This window comes from Lithobates pipiens, unplaced genomic scaffold (genome assembly GCF_037356315.1).
Source record: "Lithobates pipiens isolate NorthernLeopardFrog02 unplaced genomic scaffold, aLitPip1_a1.2 Scaffold_22, whole genome shotgun sequence".
NCBI classification, from domain to species: domain Eukaryota; kingdom Metazoa; phylum Chordata; class Amphibia; order Anura; family Ranidae; genus Lithobates; species Lithobates pipiens.
Genome location: NW_027507784.1, coordinates 346,170,545 through 346,194,486, shown reverse-complemented (window position 1 = coordinate 346,194,486; position 23,942 = coordinate 346,170,545). Strand labels below are relative to the sequence as shown.

The window sequence follows — 23,942 nt, the reverse complement described above, 5'->3', positions numbered from 1 at the left end:
CCCAGTACACCCAGTGACTCTAGGTGGGCTACCAATCCGCATATTATCTAATGCTCCCAGTACACCCAGTGACTCTAGACAGACTACCAATCAACAACTCTTCTAATGTCTCTGGTGCTCCCAGTATGCGCAGTGACTCCAGGTGAGCTACCAGTCCACATGTCATCAAATGTCTCTGGTGCTCCCATTTTGCCCAGTGAGACTCCAAGTGCTCTCCAGCCTACATGTCACCTAATGTCTCCAGTTCTCCCAGTATGTCCAGTTATTCCAAGTGGTCTCCCAGTCCACATAACATCTAGTGTCTCTAGTGCACCCATTGACTTCAAATCCATGCCCTGCCAATGTATCATCTATTGACGTTGGTGCTCCCAACAACTCCTAACTGTGCTCCCAGTCTACATGTCCTCTGTTGACCAGTAGTGCACCCCCGTGTCTATAGTATGCCCCCTTGTACAAAGGAAGTATATTACTGGCAGGATCACCAGGCAAAAAAAAAGGGAACAAAATCCTAAAAAAAAAAAAGAAAACAAATGCAGCCATCACATCTAAGGATTGCTAAGCTCAGATAATGCTGCTTGGTCTGGAGTTCCCATATAAGTGTAATGGATATTTTCCGGATTGTATGTTCTCAGAGTCGGAGCACCGGGCCGTCTGTCATCTCGCACTCCGCAGTCTCCTTTTCCCACGAATCTGCAGGAAATGCCACCCGGGAATTCCCGTTCATGGAGAGGAGAGAGCGATCGCTATCTGATCCTCATCACGCTAATCATACATGTGCCTTTCCTATGGCGGTCTCTGCGTGTTCTCTGCCCGCCGCCTATGAGGGAGATTTCACGTACAGCTGATCCTTCAATACGTGTCATCGACACTTCTCACCCGCAGCATATTATTCACCTGAAATACACATTAAATCCCATATATCCTAAATACACCACATTGGTTTAGTGCAGGGATATGCAAGAACTACAAGTCCCATGAGGCATAGCAAGACTCTGACAGCCACAAGCATGACGCCCAGAGGCAGAGGCATGATGGGACTTGTAGTTTTGCAACAGCTGGAGGTCCGCTAATTGCATATCCCTGGTTTAGTGTATACGCTGTGCTGTGTATTATATCCTGTATAATGGTTGTATACACTGTGATATACATTATATACTCTGCACTGCGTCACTGTACAAAGTATGCTGTGCGTTGTATACTCTGCAATCTGCAGTTGCATACACTCTGCTACATATTGTACAATTATATTTCCTGATAATCCTCTTTATACCTTGTGCTGCATGTTATACCTTCCATACTGCTTGGCTATAAACATTGTGTTATACATCATACTGTAGATATACATTTTATATACTTTATAATGTACTATTTCATACGGCGCCTTGCTAAAGTATTCGGCCCCCTTGAACTTTTCAACCTTTTGCCACATTTCAGGCTTCAAACATAAAGATATAAAATTTTAATTTTTTGTGAAGAATCACCAACAAGTGGGACACAATTGTGAAGTGGAACGAAATCTATTGGATATTTTAAACTTTTTTAGCAAATAAAAAAGTGAAAAGTGGTGCGTGCAAAATTATTCGCCCCTTTACTTTCAGTGCAGCAAACTCACTCCAGAAGTTCAGCGAGGATCTCTGAATGATCCAATGTTGTCCTAAATGACTGATGGTGATAAATAGAATCCACCTGTGTGTAATCAAGTCTCTGTATAAATGCACCTGCTCTGTGATAGTCTCAGGGTTCTGTTGAAGGCGCAGAGAGCATCATGAAGACCAAGGAACACACCAGGCAGGTCCGTAATACTGTTGTGGAGAAGTTTAAAGCCGGATTTGGATACAAAAAGATTTCCCAAGCTTTAAACATCCCAAGGAGCACTGTGCAAGCGATCATTTTGAAATGGAAGGAGTATCAGACCACTGCAAATCTACCAAGACCTGGCCGTCCCTCTAAACTTTCAGCTCAGACAAGGAGAAGACTGATCAGAGATGCAGCCAAGAGGCCCATGATCACTCTGGATGAACTGCAGAGAACTACAGCTGAGGTGGGAGAGTCTGTCCATAGGACAACAATCAGTCGTACACTGCACAAATCTGCCCTTTATGGAAGAGTGGCAAGAAGAAAGCCATTTCTCAAAGATATCCATGAAAAGTCTCGTCTAAAGTTTGCCACAAGCCACCTGGGAGACACACCAAACATGTGGAAGAAGGTGCTCTGGTCAGATGAAACCAAAATACAACTTTTTGCCCACAATGCAAAACGATATGTTTGGCGTAAAAGTAACACAGCTCATCACCCTCAACACACCATCCCCACTGTCACACATGGTGGTGGCAGCATCATGGTTTGGGCCTGCTTTTCTTCAGCAGGGACAGGGAAGATGGTTAAAATTGAGGGGAAGATGGATGCAGCCAAATACAGCACCATTCTGGATGAAAACCTGTTGGAGTCGGCAAAAGACCTGAAACTGGGACGGAGATTTATCTTCCAACAAGACAATGATCCCAAACATACAGCAAAATCTACAAAGGAATGGTTCACAAATAAACGTATCCAGGTGTTAGAATGGCCAAGTCAAAGTCCAGACCTGAATCCAATCGAGAATCTGTGGAAAGAGCTGAAAACTGCTGTTCACAAACGCTCTCCATCCAACCTCACTGAGCTCCAGCTGTTTTGCAAGGAAGAATGGGCAAGAATTTCAGTCTCTCGATGTGCAAAACTGATAGAGACACCCCAAGCGACTTGCAGCTGTAATCGCAGCAAAAGGCGGCTCTACAAAGTATTAACGCAAGGGGGCCCAATCATTTTGCACGCCCCACTTTTCATTTTTTTATTAGTTAAAAAAGTTTCAAAAATCCAATAGATTTCGTTCCACTTCACAATTGTGTCCCACTTGTTGGTGATTCTTCACAAAAATAAAATTTTTATAACTTTATGTTTGAAGCCTGAAATGTGGCAAAAGGTTGAAAAGTTCAAGGGGGGCGAATACTTTCGATATATAGAAAATAGCCATTGAAAGGAACATTCTTCTCACTGATCACCAATAGTGATGGCCGAACGGTTCGCCCGGCGGTCGTTTCGCGGCGAATTTCCGACATTCGCGGTCCGCACGTTCGAACGCCTTTTTCCGTCGTTCGCCGCGGCGGACTTACGTGTTTAATGTATACAAGAACTTTAACCTTTGGTGACACGTTTATCATGTGATACAGGACAGCCAATTGAGACATGACAGCACATGGACACTTGTACATTCCCCCTAACCTATAAATACACCCGATCCGGTGGCCATTTTACATTCTTTCTTCTGTTACGATAGGGACAGGTTCCTGTGTGGAGTAGGGAGAGATAAACCACTAGCTATTTGGTACACAAAAGTTCTTTTCAGGACTGGTATAGGTGTTAGGTGTTGATAGGTTTGCTGTGCTGCTGATTCTTGCAGCAGCCTGAGTGTCTTTTGTTAGTTTAGAGAAAGGGAAAGGACGGTGTATGCTACAGGGACAGCCAGATTAGTCTTTCATCATCATCATCATCATCATCATCATTAGCTGTTACTATCAAGGTCCACAAAAGAGCTGTTCCAGTAACCATGAATCGTTCTCTTTTTTTGCCAATTTGTATAGGGACAGGAAGGAAGCAGTGTTGTCAGGCAGTGAGGGTAATTTTAAAGACTTGCTGTTATTATTAGTTCCACAAAGGTTCTTTTCAGGACTGGTATCAGTGGTACAGTAATAGGCTTGTACATGTATAATATTCTTTCTTCCAAATATAGAAAGGATATTATATTTGACTGCTGCCCTTCTGCTGCAGTCTGCTAAACATTCACAACTCACTTGTTCCACAAAAGTTCTTATAAGGACTGGTAACTTGGTATAGGGTGCTACGGTACATAGGCTTGAGTGCGGTACAGTCTGCTGTTCTGTAAGGACCGCTATCGGTCCACAATAGATAGGGTTGACGTGCACCACTGCTGACCGCTGCCCTATACTGCAGCAGTCCTTCAGCGGTATAGGGACTGACGTACAGTCTGCTAATCACTAACACACAACCTGCTTGTTCCACAAAAGTTCTTATAAGGACTGGTAACTTGGTATAGGGTGCTACGGTACATAGGCTTGAGTGCGGTACAGTCTGCTGTTCTGTAAGGACCGCTATCGGTCCACAATAGATAGGGTTGACGTGCACCACTGCTGACCGCTGCCCTATACTGCAGCAGTCCTTCAGCGGTATAGGGACTGACGTACAGTCTGCTAAACACTAATACACAACCTGCTTGGTCCACAAAAGTTCTTATAAGGACTGGTAACTTGGTATAGGGTGCTACGGTACATAGGCTTGAGTGCGGTACAGTCTGCTGTTCTGTAAGGACCGCTATCGGTCCACAATAGATAGGGTTGACGTGCACCACTGCTGACCGCTCACCTATACTGCAGCAGTCCTTCAGCGGTATAGGGACTGACGTACAGTCTGCTAATCACTAACACACAACCTGCTTGTTCCACAAAAGTTCTTATAAGGACTGGTAACTTGGTATAGGGTGCTACGGTACATAGGCTTGAGTGCGGTACAGTCTGCTGTTCTGTAAGGACCGCTATCGGTCCACAATAGATAGGGTTGACGTGCACCACTGCTGACCGCTGCCCTATACTGCAGCAGTCCTTCAGCGGTATAGGGACTGACGTACAGTCTGCTAAACACTAATACACAACCTGCTTGGTCCACAAAAGTTCTTATAAGGACTGGTAACTTGGTATAGGGTGCTACGGTACATAGGCTTGAGTGCGGTACAGTCTGCTGTTCTGTAAGGACCGCTATCGGTCCACAATAGATAGGGTTGACGTGCACCACTGCTGACCGCTGCCCTATACTGCAGCAGTCCTTCAGCGGTATAGGGACTGACGTACAGTCTGCTAATCACTAACACACAACCTGCTTGTTCCACAAAAGTTCTTATAAGGACTGGTAACTTGGTATAGGGTGCTACGGTACATAGGCTTGAGTGCGGTACAGTCTGCTGTTCTGTAAGGACCGCTATCGGTCCACAATAGATAGGGTTGACGTGCACCACTGCTGACCGCTGCCCTATACTGCAGCAGTCCTTCAGCGGTATAGGGACTGACGTACAGTCTGCTAAACACTAATACACAACCTGCTTGGTCCACAAAAGTTCTTATAAGGACTGGTAACTTGGTATAGGGTGCTACAGTACATAGGCTTGAGTGCGGTACAGTCTGCTGTTCTGTAAGGACCGCTATCGGTCCACAATAGATAGGGTTGACGTGCACCACTGCTGACCGCTGCCCTATACTGCAGCAGTCCTTCAGCGGTATAGGGACTGACGTACAGTCTGCTAATCACTAACACACAACCTGCTTGTTCCACAAAAGTTCTTATAAGGACTGGTAACTTGGTATAGGGTGCTACGGTACATAGGCTTGAGTGCGGTACAGTCTGCTGTTCTGTAAGGACCGCTATCGGTCCACAATAGATAGGGTTGACGTGCACCACTGCTGACCGCTGCCCTATACTGCAGCAGTCCTTCAGCGGTATAGGGACTGACGTACAGTCTGCTAAACACTAATACACAACCTGCTTGGTCCACAAAAGTTCTTATAAGGACTGGTAACTTGGTATAGGGTGCTACGGTACATAGGCTTGAGTGCGGTACAGTCTGCTGTTCTGTAAGGACCGCTATCGGTCCACAATAGATAGGGTTGACGTGCACCACTGCTGACCGCTGCCCTATACTGCAGCAGTCCTTCAGCGGTATAGGGACTGACGTACAGTCTGCTAAACACTAATACACAACCTGCTTGGTCCACAAAAGTTCTTATAAGGACTGGTAACTTGGTATAGGGTGCTACGGTACATAGGCTTGAGTGCGGTACAGTCTGCTGTTCTGTAAGGACCGCTATCGGTCCACAATAGATAGGGTTGACGTGCACCACTGCTGACCGCTGCCCTATACTGCAGCAGTCCTTCAGCGGTATAGGGACTGACGTACAGTCTGCTAAACACTAATACACAACCTGCTTGGTCCACAAAAGTTCTTATAAGGACTGGTAACTTGGTATAGGGTGCTACGGTACATAGGCTTGAGTGCGGTACAGTCTGCTGTTCTGTAAGGACCGCTATCGGTCCACAATAGATAGGGTTGACGTGCACCACTGCTGACCGCTGCCCTATACTGCAGCAGTCCTTCAGCGGTATAGGGACTGACGTACAGTCTGCTAATCACTAACACACAACCTGCTTGTTCCACAAAAGTTCTTATAAGGACTGGTAACTTGGTATAGGGTGCTACGGTACATAGGCTTGAGTGCGGTACAGTCTGCTGTTCTGTAAGGACCGCTATCGGTCCACAATAGATAGGGTTGACGTGCACCACTGCTGACCGCTGCCCTATACTGCAGCAGTCCTTCAGCGGTATAGGGACTGACGTACAGTCTGCTAAACACTAATACACAACCTGCTTGGTCCACAAAAGTTCTTATAAGGACTGGTAACTTGGTATAGGGTGCTACGGTACATAGGCTTGAGTGCGGTACAGTCTGCTGTTCTGTAAGGACCGCTATCGGTCCACAATAGATAGGGTTGACGTGCACCACTGCTGACCGCTGCCCTATACTGCAGCAGTCCTTCAGCGGTATAGGGACTGACGTACAGTCTGCTAATCACTAACACACAACCTGCTTGTTCCACAAAAGTTCTTATAAGGACTGGTAACTTGGTATAGGGTGCTACGGTACATAGGCTTGAGTGCGGTACAGTCTGCTGTTCTGTAAGGACCGCTATCGGTCCACAATAGATAGGGTTGACGTGCACCACTGCTGACCGCTGCCCTATACTGCAGCAGTCCTTCATCGGTATAGGGACTAAGAGTTTTGTCACAGGGTCATTTAAAAAATGACAGGCAGAGGAAGAGGCAGGCCCTTCCGCAGGGGTGGTAGGGGTAGGGCAGGAGCAACAGGCTTGAGCCAAAGTGGGAAGTTGCAGAAGGTGCGTTCAATTACTTTAAAGGATGCACCAGACTTGGTTGAGTGGCTCGCTCAGCCTTACTCTTCTGCACCCTCCTCATCCTCTCGATCTGCACCCTCTTCTTCACTCTCTGCTATGTGCACCCCCAAAGACACTACCACCAACAACACGACCACCACCACCACCACCACATACCTTCCGCTTGAGTCACTGGAATTATTTTCCGATCCATATCAAGAGGACATTTCTGATGCGCAGCCACTCTTGGTATTGGATCAGGAAGAGGAGGTAGCAACAAGCGCTACTCAGCAGTCTGACGCCAGTACCCAGATCAGCCCAAGGAGGAGGTTGGTCCCCGGTGTTGCTGCCTACTCCGAGATCTCTACTTATAGCGGTGGGGAAGGTGACGTTGATGATGACGTGTCTAGTGATGTCACGTGGGTGCCCACAAGAGAGGAAGAGGAGGGGAGTTCAGAGGGAGATATGGACCAGCAGATAGGGAGGAGAAGCAGCAATGACTTACATTGCACAGCAGGGACAAAGCAGACTGCAAATGTATCAGGAGCGAGTCATCGACCATGTACGGTCACATCTGGCGCTCCCAGGACACCGGCACATGGCTCCGCAGTGTGGGCTTTTTTTAACGTGTCCGCTGCTGACAATAGCGTTGCCATCTGCAATCTTTGCAGTCAACGCGTTAGTCGCGGTAAGCCCAATACTCACCTAGGGACGACCGCCTTAAGAAGGCACATGAGCAGCCATCACCGAGCCCAGTGGGAGCAACGGAACACACAAAGCCACACTGCAGGCTCTCACCGTCCAGCCTCGTCTTCTACTTCTCCTTCTCCTCTCTCCTCACAATTGTCCTCCACTCCACCTTCCATCACGCCAAGCTCACATTTTTCTGCAAAAAGGCAGGCTTCCGTGGGCCTAATGTTTGAGCGTAAAAAAATGATGACGCCGGATAACCCTCTTGCCCAACGGTTGGCGGCTGGCTTGTCAGAACTCATAGCCCGCCAACTACTGCCATATAAACTGGTGGACTCGGAGGCCTTTCGCAAATTTGTGGCCATTGGAACACCACAATGGAAGGTCCCAGGAAGGAAGTATTTCTCAGAGAAGGGCATCCCAGAGCTATATGGCCATGTTCAGCGGCAAGTGAATGTATCTCTGGCACACAGTGTCGGTGCCAAGATACATCTGACCACAGACACGTGGTCTAGCAAACACGGGCAGGGAAGGTATATCAGTTTTACTGCCCACTGGGTGAACCTTCTGACGGCCGTCAAGCATGTAACCCGTGGCACCCGTGTAGATTTGGTTTTACCGCCACGGATTGCATGCAGGCCTGACTCTTCTTCTCCTCCTCCTACTCCATCCTCCTCCCTCTCCTCCTCAGCTGCCTCCTCCTTTTCCGCTGCTAGCGTCTCTTCCACTGCACCGCCCAAGCTCCCCAGAACCTATTCCACATGCCAGGTGAGACGTTGCCATGCCGTGCTGCGTCTGTTGTGCCTGGAAGCAAAGAGCCACACTGGCCCGGCACTCCTTTCAGCTTTGCGTTCACAGGCAGATGAGTGGCTAACACCGCTCAATTTGACAGTTGGTAAAGTGGTGTGTGACAACGGTGCCAATCTGCTTAGCGCATTGAAACAGGGCAAAATCACGCACGTGCCGTGCATGGCACACGTCTTAAACTTGGTCGTGCAGCGATTCCTTGTCAAATACCCTGGGGTCCAGGACATCTTGCGGCAGGCAAGGAAAATCTCGGCCCATTTCAGAAGATCTTACACGGCCATGGCTCGCCTTGCTGACATTCAGCGGCGACACCATCTGCCGGTCAGACGTCTTATTTGCGATTGCCCGACGCGATGGAACTCAACCTTCTATATGCTTGATAGGCTGCTCCAGCAGAAACGTGCAGTTAACGTCTACCTGTATGAACTCTGCGAAAGAAACGGTTCTGGGGAGCTGGGTTTTTTTTCACCGCGCCAGTGGCTGCTCATGCGCGACACATGCAGACTTCTGCGGCCATTTGAGGAGATCACCAAACTGGTCAGTCGCAGCCATGGCGCCATCAGTGACATGGTACCTTATGCCTTCTTTCTGGAGCGTGCATTGCGTCGTGTCATTGATCAGGCTGTGGAGGAGCAGGAGCGGGAAGATGAGGAAGTCGCAATGCTGGATGAATTCCCAGGGGGGGCTACTCTATCTGAGACAAGTCAACAACAGGAGTCTGATGAGGAGTCAGAGGAGGATGGTGCCGGGGCGGATGAGCAGGAGCAAGAAGAGCATGCTTTAAACCTTTCTGGGATCCCTGTTGTGCGAGGATGGGGAGAGGAGAATGAAGAGGACGACATTATCCTGGATGATGAGCAGGAGCCAGGCCACCACACCGCTTCCACTTTAGTGCAAATGGGGGCCTTCATGCTCCAGTGTTTTAATAGGGACCCCCGTATAAAAAGCATGAGGGTCAAGGACCAGTACTGGGTGGCAACGTACTTAGACCCCCGGTACAAACACAAAATGGCGGAAATGTTACCGCCGTCGCAGAGGGCTGTCAGAATGCAGCACTTCCAGGCCTTGCTTCGAGAAATGCTGCATTCTGCTTTTGCGTGCGCTGGCAGAGGAGCAATTCCCACTCCCAGAGAAGGATTTGCGGGTACCAATCCAACAGCGCCTGCAAGAAGAGGCCGGTTTGAAGATGTGTTGGTGACTTCGGATATGAGGTCATTCTTTCAGCCGACCCATCGACAGGTGTCATCCGGATCCAGCATCAGGGAACGCCTAGACCGTCAGGTGTCCGACTACATTGGGTTAACGGCCGATGTGGACGCTCTGAGGAGTGATGAACCCCTAGACTACTGGGTGGGCAGGCTTGACCTCTGGCCAGAGCTTGCCCAATTTGCAATCGAACTGTTGGCTTGCCCCTCATCCAGTGTCCTGTCCGAAAGGACGTTCAGCGCAGCAGGGGGGATTGTGACCGATAAGCGTACTCGCCTAGCTCACCACAGTGTTAACTACCTCACATTTCTAAAAATGAATGAGGCATGGATCTCGGAGGAATTCAACACATGTGACCAGTAGACCATGTATATGTCTATAAACTATTTTTTTAATCAAGCACACAGACCTTCTTAATTCATTTGGCTCACTTCCTTGACCCAAAAAAGCACACCGTACTATATGCCCCTACCCTCCTCTTTGAAGAGGTTGAGCGGTGTCATATTTCTACTGGGGCTGCTTATGATATCCCTGTGCTGTGCTGACTTCCTCCTGGGGGTTCTTATTATGAAGGGATCACACTATCCCTGTGCTGTGCTGACTTCCTCCTGGGGGTTCTTATTATGAGGGGATCACACCATCCCTGTGCTGTGCTGACTTCCTCCTGGGGCTGCTTACGGTGCTGCTGTCAGTGCTGTATGTCACGGTGCTGCTGTCAGCGCTGTATGTCACGGTGCTGCTGTCAGCGCTGTATGTCACGGTGCTGCTGTCAGCGCTGTATGTCACGGTGCTGCTGTCAGCGCTGTATGTCACGGTGCTGCTGTCAGCGCTGTATGTCACGGTGCTGCTGTCAGCGCTGTATGTCACGGTGCTGCTGTCAGCGCTGTATGTCACGGTGCTGCTGTCAGCGCTGTATGTCACGGTGCTGCTGTCAGCGCTGTATGTCACGGTGCTGCTGTCAGCGCTGTATGTCACGGTGCTGCTGTCAGCGCTGTATGTCACGGTGCTGCTGTCAGCGCTGTATGTCACGGTGCTGCTGTCAGCGCTGTATGTCACGGTGCTGCTGTCAGTGCTCTGTATTACGGTGCTGCTGTCAGATGCCTCTATCACGGTGCATGTGTCATTCCGGTATGTCACGCTGCTGGTGATCATCTCCTGCACCCTCTTCTTTGCCTACCCTGGTCCCTGACCTTCCCTCTCCTCCATTGCCTTCATTAGCTCCATAGTCCTGAATTGTTAGAACAATTTCCCAAATAAAATAAAAATGCTTGTAGTTATCGATCCCAAATTCACCTCATACATGTATTATGTCATTGTCCAGATGGTGGGACTACGTTTTACCCCCTAATAATTACCACGTGGCCGCAAATTCGACATGAAGGTTTGCAAAGTTCGCCTCCCATTGAAGTCAATGGGGCCCGCGGCGAACGTTCGGTTTCGCGAACGTTTGGGTCCGTTCGCATTTCGCGTTCGCGAAACGTCCCGTCGGAAGTTCGTCCATCACTAATCACCAATGTAAGGAACATTCTTCCCACTGATCACCAATGTAAGGATCATTCTTCTCACTGATCACCAATGTAAGGAACATTCTTCTCACTGATCACCAATGTAAGGAACATTCTTCCCACTGATCACCAATGTAAGGAACATTCTTCTCACTGATCACCAATGTAAGGAACATTCTTCCCACTGATCACCAATGTAAGGATCATTCTTCTCACTGATCACCAATGTAAGGAACATTCTTCTCACTGATCACCAATGTAAGGAACATTCTTCTCACTGATCACCAATGTAAGGAACATTCTTCTCACTGATCACCAATGTAAGGAACATTCTTCTCACTGATCACCAATGTAAGGAACATTCTTCCCACTGATCACCAATGTAAGGAATATTGGGGGGCTCTCTCACTAAGCAGTCAATGTAAGGGGAAGCAAGGAAGAATTTCTCTGCTGACCTCCAATGGAAAGGGAGTCTTACTTCTCGACATAAAATTTATTTATAATTTTTATATTTTGATTGTTACTGAAAATCATTTTATGCTAAAGAGCAGATTGTTGACAATGATTTATCTTGGGTGATGTGTATACTAGATACGCTACATTCTTCATACTTTTATTATATCTACAATGTAATTGATGATGCTCACATGCAGTGAGCTGAGGATGACAATTTTAGGTTTTGTTGAGACTTTAAAATTATTTCATGAGTTCCTCTGGGGTAGGAAGGTTGAGCAAGCCAGCTCTGTGCTTTGCCCTCATGCTCTGTGCCCCCTGTATATCCTGTACATTATTCTATGTGCCCCCTCTATGCCCTGTACATTATTATCTGTGCCCTCTGTATGTCCTGTACATTATTCTCTGTGCCCTGTATAATATTCTCTGTGCCCTCTGTATGTCCTGTACATTATTCTCTGTGCCCCCTCTATGCCCTGTACATTATTCTCTGTGCCCTCTGTATGTCCTGTACATTATTCTCTGTGCCCCCTCTATGCCCTGTACATTATTCTCTGTGCCCCCTCTATGCCCTGTACATTATTCTCTGTGCCCTCTGTATGTCCTGTACATTATTCTCTGTGCCCCCTCTATGCCCTGTACATTATTCTCTGTGCCCCCTCTATGTCCTGTACATTATTCTCGGTGCCCAGGGCAATTTTCTGCTGCCTTGTTTATTCTCTCCCCCCTGAGCCACCCAAATAGTTCATCATTCATTTTGATCTTTTCTTCTTAATGGTAACCAGCAGTCTGATTAAAATTCGATCGTGTCTTTCTTTTGCAGATAAGCCGGATCCCCCGGCCGGGCAGCCCTGCACCTCAGAGATGAAGGGCTCGGCCCTGACCCTGTCCTGGTACGGCCCCACCTATGATGGAGGCAGCGTGGTCCAGTCCTACTCAGTGGAGATCTGGGACTCCGTGGACAAGACGTGGTCCGACCTGACGCAGTGCAGGAGCACCTCCTTTAACGTGGAGAATTTACTACACGACCGCGAGTACAAGTTCCGAATCCGGGCCACCAACGTGTACGGAACCAGCGAGCCCAGCCAGGAATCCGACCCCGTGGCTTACAAGGAAAAAGTAGAAGGAGGTAACAATGTAACGCTTTTTGGGTTCTTTAAGGGGCCTCTACATTCAGAACTATTTATCGGCTTTTTAAAGACTCTGCCCATTATTGGGTGTTCAAAGTCATCAGGGGTTTTCTGTTCACATGGTTGGGTGTTTTAAAGTAGAACTCTGGCCTCCCAAAAAAAAAAAATAAAAAAAAAAAAGTGCCACACTTCTTATTTATAAGTCCTTCTGCACTTGAAAACTTCTACAGATACCTGTTGATCCTGCCAGTGAAGTTCACCTAATGCATCTTCCTGTAATAGAGTGACAACAATGCTGCACTGCTCCTGAATTCAGAGCAGAGTCGTCGCTCTCATGTAGGCGGTGCCTGCTTACACCACAGTGGGAGGAGATATTGCAGTGGGAGTGGATGGTTACTCTGCTCTGGAGACCATCCCACTGGGACCTGCAGTGCCTGGGGAGGGGGAGCGTGTGAGACACCAATAAAGGAGGATTTGGCTCATTTGGAATTTTTTGGGGACTTTGTAGACTGTCATACAGCAGCTTCTTATTGTACTTTGGGGACATTGTTACACAATTTTTCTGTGTAGAGATTCTTAACTACTTTAGAAAATCAGCCTCCATAAGTCCTCTTTACCGTTCAGTATCAATGCCAATAATATTTTTCTTTCATATTTTTGTAGAACATAAAGATGAAGTTGAAGTGTCCGATGATGGTAAGTGATCCATAAATAATGTATATATAGTGGTGGGACATTAGAGTGTAAGCTCCTCTGGTACAGAGACTGTACAGCACTGCTGTATATGTCAGAGCTATATAAATGTATAATAATAATAGTGTGTTTGACTGTGGGGTACATACAGTAGGCTTGTGCAATTCTTTTCGTAACGAATCGAAATTCGGCCGAATTGTGCATCTTTCGGACATTCGGATGCATCCGAATGTCCGAATAAAAAAATAACAAATTACAACGAATACGAAAGAAATATAAAGAATGAATTCGAATGAATTCGACATGATTTGACATTATTTCAACCGAATTTGAAAATATTTTGTGACCCGACTTTAGGGCCATGTATCTCGGGGTCACTTGGTGCTAGACACTTCAAATTTGGATATGTTGTAGTGCTAGTATTATTGTGTTTGCATAACAAATTTGGGGTTTCTAACTATAAGTGACCCCGAGATATGTGGCCCCAAAATCGGGTCGCAAAATGTTATTAGTTATTAGAGCAGAGAATAACATTTTGCGACCCGATTTTGGGGCCACATATCTCGGGGTCACTTATAGCTAGAAACCCCAAATTTGGTATGCCAACACAATAGTACTAGCACTACAACATATCCAAATTTGGAGTTTCTAGAACCAAGTGACCCCGAGATATATGTCCCTAAAGTTGGGTCACAAAATATTTTCGAATGTGGTTGAAATAATGTCGAATCATGTTGAAATCATTTCGAATCGGGTAGAAATATTTTCGAGTTTGGTTGAAATATTTTGAATTTGGTTGAAATATTTTCGAATGTGGCCGATTTTTAGAATTTGGTAGAAAACTAAACGAAATCCAAAAACGAATTTAAGGAAGTTAACAAATATAACTAAACGAAATTAATGAATTAACAAATTAAATCGAAACGAAACTAAACAAATTTTTTCCTTTTGCACATGTCTAACATACAGCTTATTAATAAAAACATATTTACATAAAAATAAACAATGTAACAAAAACAAGCGTGCTTACATCAACAAGTAAAGAAAACTGTTTCCTGACAAGATAACATAGAAAGAAACATATTTTAATTCCAACAAAAAGACTACAAACCCCGAAGCTCAACATAAACACAATCCAGGCTAAGAAACATTTTAAGATTTAACTGCCATCAGGATGCTTTAGATACACGCTTCTTAGCTTGCTCACCCCCCCCTCCCCCTCCGTACTCGGAGACCCTACACGTTTTATTATCCTCTGCAATTCCTCCTCCATAGAAGTCACCGACTTCTCAGCCGATGATCCCTCACCCTCCACCTCAGAAAACGCCTCAAACGTATTTGATACCTCCATCCTCACCGATTTCCAACCCCCCCCCCATTAACCCCTCCCCCCCACAAATTTCACACCGACTTCCACATCTTTCACCCCGACTTCCACATCATTCACCTTGCATTCTGCACCAGCCCCTCTCATTCTCTTCAACACCCCCCCCCCCCCCCCGTCGCCGCCGCCCAATCCATCCCTCACTCTGCCTATCTCCAGCCACACTTCTGCCACACTGAGGAGGGGTTGGCACCACCATACATGCTGGTCCGGCACCCTCCACTGCCTTCACTACACTAGTAGAAACAAAAGGTGCAGACACAGGACTTGACAACCACACTTTCTGACACTGACTGGGGAACCACGGACTGGAGGGGACACTGACACCACAGAGGGCCTCACAGACACAGATTCTGATGGGACAGAGACACTAGGATCCCCTGGTACAACCTCCGCCAACCCAGACTCTTCTCTATCCGGACGGAAGAATTCCTCCACTAACTCTGGCTTATTGTGCAAAGCCTCAGGGCACCGGCTATAAGGGTGACCAACCTTATCACATAGGTTATATTTAATGCTGTTACAGTCCCTCGCCAGATGCCCCAGTTCCTGACATAAAGAGCACTTCTGTTCTGGACAGTTAGAGGAGAAATGTCCCTTGACTCCACATTTATGGCACAGCTTAGGTTGACCAGGGTAGAAAAAAGGTAAATCTATCTCTACAAATAAAGGCAGAGGAGGGCAAATGCTGGACCACATTCCCACCCACACTTAACCTCATTGACACCGACCACCAACCCATCCAGATTCCTCTATCATCTACAATCTTTTTTAGCGGGCACAACGTTTCACCAAAGCTCCTCAACCAGACCCATAAATCCTCGGGGGGTATAAACTCATTACTTGTCAAGATAGTCAAATTTTTTTATCAAGGGCTGTCGTGAGACAACTTTTGGGATGTGCCCCTTCCAGTCCGACTGGCCCCTATATACACACGCTCAAACCACTCCCAAAACAGATCCAGCGATTCTGGACGCACAAATGACAAATCATATTCATAGGAACCAGCCGGACTGATAAGAGCATAAATATCCTCCGCCTTAAATCCCATGGCTAGGAGCCTATCCACAACCACTCTGCTGATCGGTGGAATACCTCCTCCTTGCCACCTGAGCTGTACCACATTCCTGCGTTTAAGGAAGGTGCGATAGATCAGAATTCCCACAATTGGCTCCCTTCCACCAGCAGCATGACTTTGTCCCAACACAGCCTTAGCATAGTTACTAACTGGGACAAATGACACAGAATTAAGGGTTTTAGACACATTTAGTGGCTGCCTAGGAACCTCTAAAATCTGGTTTGGTAATTTACCCACCACCTGATCCTCCCTCCTCCCCTCCAGCATAGCAGTCCCGCTCACCATAGTCCCAAAAGTACCACAAATACCAGCAGTCCCGACATCAGGTAAAGTCTTCTGTTCAGAAAATACACTGGCTGCTTTAGCATCCATACGGCCATCCTGCTCTGCAGTGTTAGTGTCCATATGGGTGTCCTGTTCCTTGTCCTCACAGCCAGCAGGAACATTTTTGTCTGGATTCCCACCATCTCCTCCTGCATTCCCTGCCGATTGCAAGGATCCATTGACAGATGCAGTCTCTTTCTCTGTATCAGAAATCGCAGGAATGGCATCCATACGCTGTGAGAGATTTTTAGCAAGCTCGCCTGTATGATCCTCATCTGATGAGTTGGTGCTGCTCAAGGGAGATTCAATTTCTGTAATGGCCTGCAGCAATCCGCCATTTTCCTCAACCTCCTCCTGAGATGACCCAGGCTGCTGGGGAGGGAAGGGGGCAGATACTGACTCAGACACGACAGATCCTGAGACAGGGTGTCATGGTTATGCAATAGAGTTGGTCTGCTTACCTGTTTCCATGTGTTCATCTCTAGAGACCAGCCGACCCTCACCTGACTGCTTTTGTAATCCATCCTCTGGCATGACTCCACCCTAGCTCCTATCAGAGAACTCTATAGTAACCTGTGCACTGCAGGCCAACCCTGCTGATCAACCATTGTGTATTCCTTTGTGTGTTAGCTTCCTGTTACCTGCCGTGTGCTCTTCTGTTGTTCCGTTACCGACTTTGGCATGTCCTTGACTATCCCTGTTTGCCTGTGATCCTGACCTTTTGGCGTGTCCCTGACTATTCCTGTCTGCTTGTGGCCCCGACCTTGGCTTTGTCCCTCACTTTCCCTATCCTCCTGTTGCCTACTGTGGGTGTGTGCTGGGGGACCCTGGGGGTCGCGACCTGGAGCCAGTTGCAGCCAAGTCCATCCTCACCACTAGAGGCGCTGGTGAACACCTGCTGGCTCTTAGACTCCGCGCCCCAGGGAATCTTACGCTCTAACCCCAGTGCGATCTGTCTCACGTCTGCAGCAGTCAGCCATAGGGTCCACAACCTTGCGGTGCACTCCTGACCCCTACGGTGTGCATCTGTCACCTCGCCTCAAGGTGACCTGACACAGGGGTAGTACTGGGGCCACCATGTGAAGCCACTTCTTTACCCCCCATCCATACTGTGGCCATTGCTTTGGCTTCCACCCTTTGGCTTGTACTCGCACGCCATCCATCTGTTGGAATCTCTCCTCATTCTCATATTTATCTCTAAACACACCACTGTTTTCCTTCAGCGAAGCAACCAGCTTCTGCTGCTTCTTCAATGCCTTCTCCAGAGACTCAAGCTTGGAGTCTTGCCTCCTACTGCTCCCAGACTTACTGTGCAGAGATGTCTTTTTCCTGAAATCCGCTTTCAGGACAGCAAGTTTCTGTTCCTCCTTGGTAATACGGCGAGGTCTGTTCATCACTTTATTCTGGAATGCTGATAAGGACTCCCCTTGCATGGGGACAGGCCCAGGATCCAGTGCAGCATGAGCACATGGTGTAGACCTCAGTGCCTCTGGGGAGCCTCCACCTTCATCTTCCCCAACATGGTCCATGCTTGCCTGGGAAAAGCCTGCAGGACAGACTAGGATTGCTACTTCTCTCAGCTGAGATCCCAGCAGAGTGAGCCAACAGGACCCCGCAAAACAGCACCACCTGGTGGAGAAGCTCCTCTGGTGCAGAGACTGATGTGACTGGCTCAGTGATCTCTGTACAACACTGCGGTATATGTCAGAGCTATATAAATGTATAATAATAGTGTGTGACTGTGGGGGAGGGGACATAAGAGTGTAATAATAATAGTCCGACCCCGGGGAGGAAATATGTTTATTTTCATTCAGGAACAGATTTCTGGGAATATAAATTGTGTGTTTGTGTCTTGCAGAGGAGATGTCGGAGTCGGATTACCGGAATGTCGTTCTAAACACCACCCAGAAGGTGGCAGATTTCTACGATGTGGAGGAGAGGCTGGGGACGTGAGTATGATGAGGGGAACATTTGTGGGGTCTTTCTTGCACCCGCCGGGTCCCACCAGTCTGGGCTGCCACTCTCACTGTCACTTCCATGATTTATACTTCCTGTGGTTTACATATATTGTCACTCAGACGGACACGGGAGTGTGGGAAATCCCTCCGATCGCCCGGACCGGCCGCCTTTCCCAGGACTCCATCCTGAGATATTAGTAACCCGGCACGTCAGTTGCAAAAATCTATTTATTTTTTATGGACAGTGTCTGGAACATTGTAGACAGCTTCACATTTTGATGGATTTTTTTTTTTTAGTAGCACAAAAGCAATCGAATCATATACAATGTTACAGTGTCTAGAAAAAGTATTCATACCCCTTGACATTCCCCACATTGTTGTCATGTTACAGCCAAAAACATAAATGTATTTTATTGGGATTTTATGTGATGGACCAACACAAAGTGTCACATAATTGTGAAGTGGAAGGAAAATGATAAATGATACAAATAAATATGTGAAAAGACCCGGGGGAGGGGCATTTGTATGGCGCCCCCCCGGAGTCAATACTTTGTAGAACCCCCTTTCTCTACAAGTCTTTTTGGGGGTGTCTCTACCAGCTTTGCACATCTAGAGAGGACATTTCTGCCCATTCTTCTTCTTTGTAAAATCTCTCAAGCTCTGTCAGATTGGATGGAGAGCGTCTGTGATCAGCAATTTTCAAGTCTTGCCACAGATTCTCAATGGGATTTAGGTCTGGACTGTGACTGGGCCATTCTAACACATGAATATGCTTTGATGTAAACCATTCCATTGTAGCTCTGGCTGGATGTTTCGGGTCGTTGTCCTGCTGGAAGGTGAACCTCCGCCCCGGTCTCAAGTCTTTTGCAGACTCTAATGCCGCGTACACACGACCGGACTTTTCAACGGACTAGGTCCGACGGTCTTCCCGACGAACTGTCGGCAGAGTTCTGACGGACTTTCCGAACGAACGGACTTGGCCACAAAAAAGCACACCAAAGTCCGACGGATTCGAATGTGATGATGTACGACCGGACTAGAATAAGGAAGTTCATAGCCAGGAGCCAATGGCTGCCCTCGCGTCGGTTTTCGTCCGTCGGACCAGCATACACAGAAACAGATTTTTCGACCGGACTCGAGTCCGTCGGAAAGATTTGAAACATGTTCTGAATCTAAAGTCCGTCTGATTTTTATGCCGCGTACACACGACCGGACTTTGTGACGGACTAGGTCCGACGGAACGAATCCGCCGGACAATTCGATCGTGTGTGTGGGCTTCATCGGACCTTTGCTGTCTAAAAATCAGACGGACTTTAGATTTAAAACATGTTTCAAATCTTTCCGACAGACTCAAGTCTGGTCGAAAAATCAGTTTGTCTGTATGCTGGTCCGACGGACAAAAACCGACACTAGGGCAGCTATTGGCTACTGGCTATGAACTTCCTTATTCAAGTCCGGTCGTACGTCATCGCATTCCAATCCGTCGGACTTTGGTGTGCTTGTGTGGGGCCAAGTCCGTTTGTTTTGGAAAGTCCGTCGGAACTCAGCCGAAAGTTCGTCGGGAAGACTGGTTGTGTGTACGCGGCATTAGACAGCAAAGGTCTGATGAAGCCCACACACGATCGAATTGTCAGGCGGATTCGTTACGTCTGACCAAGTCCGTCGAAAAAGTCCGGTCGTGTGTATGGGGCATAACAGGTTTTCTTCTAAGAATGTCCTGTATTTGTCTCCATCCATCTTCCCATCAACTCTGACCAGCTTCCCTGTCCCTGCTGAAGAAAACCATCCCCACCACATGATGCTGCCACCACCATGTCTCACGGTGGGGATGGTGTGTTCGGGGGATGGGCGGTGTTAGTTTTCCCCACACATAGCGTTTTGCTTTTAGGCCATAAAGTAGAATTTTGGTCTCATCTGACCAGATCACCTTCTTCCACATGTTTGCTGCCCCCTCCCCCACATGGCTTCTCACAAACTACAAACAGGATTTCTTATGACTTTCTTTCTCCAATGTCTTTCTTCTTGTCACTCTTCCATAAAGGGCAGATTTGTGGAGAGACGACTAATAGTTGTCCTGTGGACAGATTCATGCATGTCACTGAGGGGTGTACTTACTTTTGTGAGATACCGTATATGGAGGCGCCCTCTTGTGTGTGTTTTTATATGTACATTGGGATCTCATGACCTAATCTGAGAGGAGCTTCGCCCCCCTCACCTGGTGTTCCCTATCAGTCTCCTGGCCCTCTTATGTGCCCCATTAAAGAGGGATTCCACCAAAAAAAAAATATTAAAAGCCAGCATCTATAAATACTGCAGCTGCTGACTTTTAATAAATGGACACTCACCTGTCCCGGGTTCCAGCGATGCCGGCAGCCGAGGCCGACTCAGAGGTCTAAGAAGAGCTCATCCACCTCACCGGGTGTTCCCTATCACCCTCCTAGCCCTCTTATTTGCCCCATTGAATGACGGTTGGGTCCTAGTCAGCACAATAGAGTGTTCATTTTCATTGCTTATACAGTGATGATCATAAGCAATAGCTTTAGCTGACATGAATGGGTTTCCCATTCATGAACCGCTTGCTTACTGTTGTGATTGGCTAATCACATGGTACAGGTAGGCAGGTACCATGTGGTAGCTGTGAGGCAATCACAGATCACAACAGTAAGCAAGCTGTTCATGAATGGAATGCCATTGTTATCACGTGACCCTGCTCTTCCCCCATCCCCCGACCTAACCAAAATTCAGAAGATGATCTGTTGTCACCTGCTTGTGAGCTGGAGATACAAGGTCTGGTGTGTATATTCAAAGGACATTCTGAGGGCTCTTCTCTGACAATACAATGCTTATATAGTTTTTATTTTGTGGGAAGTTTTGTTGGGAAATTCTGCTGTGATTTACCCCCCCCCCCCCCCCCCCCCCGGGACTTGGATCAGCACAAAGGAATGAGCCCCCCCCCATACAGCTGTATAGAGTATGGGAGCGTTCTGTGTGACAGAGACCTGGAAATGATGGGAATCCCCTGCGGAGGATGGGAAGAGTTTCCCAATATCAGAGAATGTGAGAAAATCCCGTCTCCATCCTGACATTCGCTCCGGGGGGGGGGGGGATCATCCCCCAGTTGTTACACCCCCTGCACAATAGCCTGCGGTGGGTTGGAAGGAGCAGCGTTTGGATCCGGATGCCCATTCCTCATCCCGCTGGGAAAATCCCTAATTGTCTCCTAATGTGCGGCGCATTCTTCTCATAGATTCCGCCACATGTGCCGATCACAGCGCCCCCCGGTGCCAGATGTCAGATAATGAGGCGGAGATCCCAGAGAGAGACAAAGAGTGACTGTAATCATCATAGAGATCCCCATCCCCCATCCCGGGGAGTACCGGCGTCTGATGTCACTGCTCTGCAATACACCTTATATCTAGAGAGCGGTGATGTCACTCCTGTATAATATATCTTATATCTAGAGAGCGGTGATGTCACTCCTGTATAATATATCTTATATCTGGAGAGCGGTGATGTCACTCCTGTATAATATATCTTATATCTGGAGAGCAGTGATGTCACTCTGTATAATATATCTTATATCTGGAGAGCGGTGATGTCACTCCTGTATAATATATCTTATATCTGGAGAGCGGTGATGTCACTCCTGTATAATATATCTTATATCTGGAGAGCGGTGATGTCACTCCTGTATAATATATCTTATATCTGGAGAGCGGTGATGTCACTATATATAATATATCTTATATCTGGAGAGTGGTAATGTCACTCCTGTATAATATATCTTATATCTGGAGAGCTGTGATGTCACTCCTGTATAATATATCTTATATCTGGAGAGCAGTGATGTCACTCCTGTATAATATATCTTATATCTGGAGAGCGGTGATGTCACTCCTGTATAATATACCTTATATCTGGAGAGCAGTGATGTCACTCTGTATAATATATCTTATATCTGGAGAGCGGTGATATCACTTCTGTATAATATATCTTATATCTGGAGAGCGGTGATGTCACTCCTGTATAATATATCTTATATCTGGAGAGCGGTGATGTCACTCCTGTATAATATATCTTATATCTTGAGAGCGGTGATGTCACTCCTGTATAATATAATTTCTTGATCTTGGTGCTGGTTGGTGGTCTGAGGGTCATGTGATCTGTCTCCTCTTTTAGGGGTAAGTTCGGACAAGTCTTCCGGTTGGTGGATAAGAAGACGAAGAAGGTTTGGGCGGGAAAGTTCTTCAAGGCGTACTCCGCCAAGGACAAGGAGGGCATCCGGCAGGAGATCGACATCATGAACGACCTGCACCACCCCAAGCTGGTCCAGTGCATAGACGCCTTCGAATCCAAAGCCGACATGGTGATGGTTCTGGAGCTGTGAGTATATATATAAGCTTCGTCAGCCAATCGGATTGTGACTGCAGGATGACATCACACAGCGCACTGCTCGGGCCGTCCCGTCTGCCGTTTTTATTAGTCTCCATGTGGAAGTAATAAAAGGAAATAATAAAAAAAGTCGAATTGGCCGTCGCGGCATTTTCTACGCTTTATATACAGAGAGATCCGGGAGCCGGATGGATGATTAACGTTCCGTCTTTTATTGCTGATTACTGCGGCACTCCGGACAAAACCGCTTCTTTCCTTTAGCTTCGGGTAGTGTAGGTTGGGGTGGATAACCGGCCAATCAGAAGGCAGTCTGTGATCGCTCCGAGGACATTCCTTCTCTAACCAGTGTGGACACAAGACCATCCAGCGCCCAGGGCAAACATGCCATACTGCGCCCCCCCACCTTCCCTTGGGTCCAGGGTCAGGGTGCCCCCAATCCTACAATAAACCATTGCGCCCAGGGCAGCCGTCCCTCCTGCCCACCCCCTTGTCATTTAAAAAAAAAAATCTTGAATAATCTTTTATCTATAATAATCCATTGATCTTCTGTGATCATCAGCTCCACCTAGTGGCCATAAATACCCTAGCACTTGCCTTAAATACCTAAATTGGGAAAATACCCCATTATGGCCACCAGGTGGAGCTGAAAGTTATGTAAAATAAAAGTGATAAGCTTAGATACAGGATCATTCTTGACAATGTTCGTTGAGTTGAGTTGAGAGGAATCTTAATACAGCGCGGGGTCTTATCCCGAAGGATCCCGACGCTCATAGCAAAGATCCTGGAAAGAAAGGGCCCAGGGATCAGAAGCGGCACAGAGCGGCAGAAGGGTAGAAAAAAATTGAGACTACGCAGGAAACGCCAAGTCTTCAGTGTCCTGCTAACAGTTACATATTTTGTGTAATACATTTATCTCCTATGACCATCAGCTCCACCTAGTGGCCATAATGCTTTTTTTTTTTTTTCTAATTTAGGTATGTAAAGCAAGCACTGCATTGTGGCCACTAGATGGAGCTGATGATATTGGGAGATAAATGTATTACACAAAATATGGGATTATTTTTGGCAGCTGAGAGAATGCCTCTTAAGTAATCATTGACCGGGGGCTGATCTGACCAGAGGAAGACGTCGTGCAGTGACATCACACACAGAGAACATCGTCATGCATAATCCTGTATCTAGCCTAATACATTTATCTCGTATAATTTTCAGCTCCACCTAGTGGCCATATTGTGGTATTTTCCTAATTTAGGTATTTAAAGTGGTTCTAAAGCCTAAATATTTTTTTTACCTTTATGCATTCCTTGCATTAAGGTACAAAATGTTTAGGTG

General features: G+C 47.2%; 1 protein-coding gene across 1 annotated transcript in view; it reads left to right on the top strand.

Moving 5' to 3' along the window:
- MYLK (myosin light chain kinase) overlaps positions 1-23,942 on the top strand; it is a 164,359-nt gene that overhangs the window by 108,418 nt on the left and 31,999 nt on the right. Inside the window, 4 exon segments of the mRNA XM_077449738.1 lie at positions 12,475-12,780; positions 13,445-13,477; positions 18,119-18,209; positions 22,398-22,601. Of these exon segments, the coding sequence (XP_077305864.1) occupies positions 12,475-12,780; positions 13,445-13,477; positions 18,119-18,209; positions 22,398-22,601 (634 nt within the window).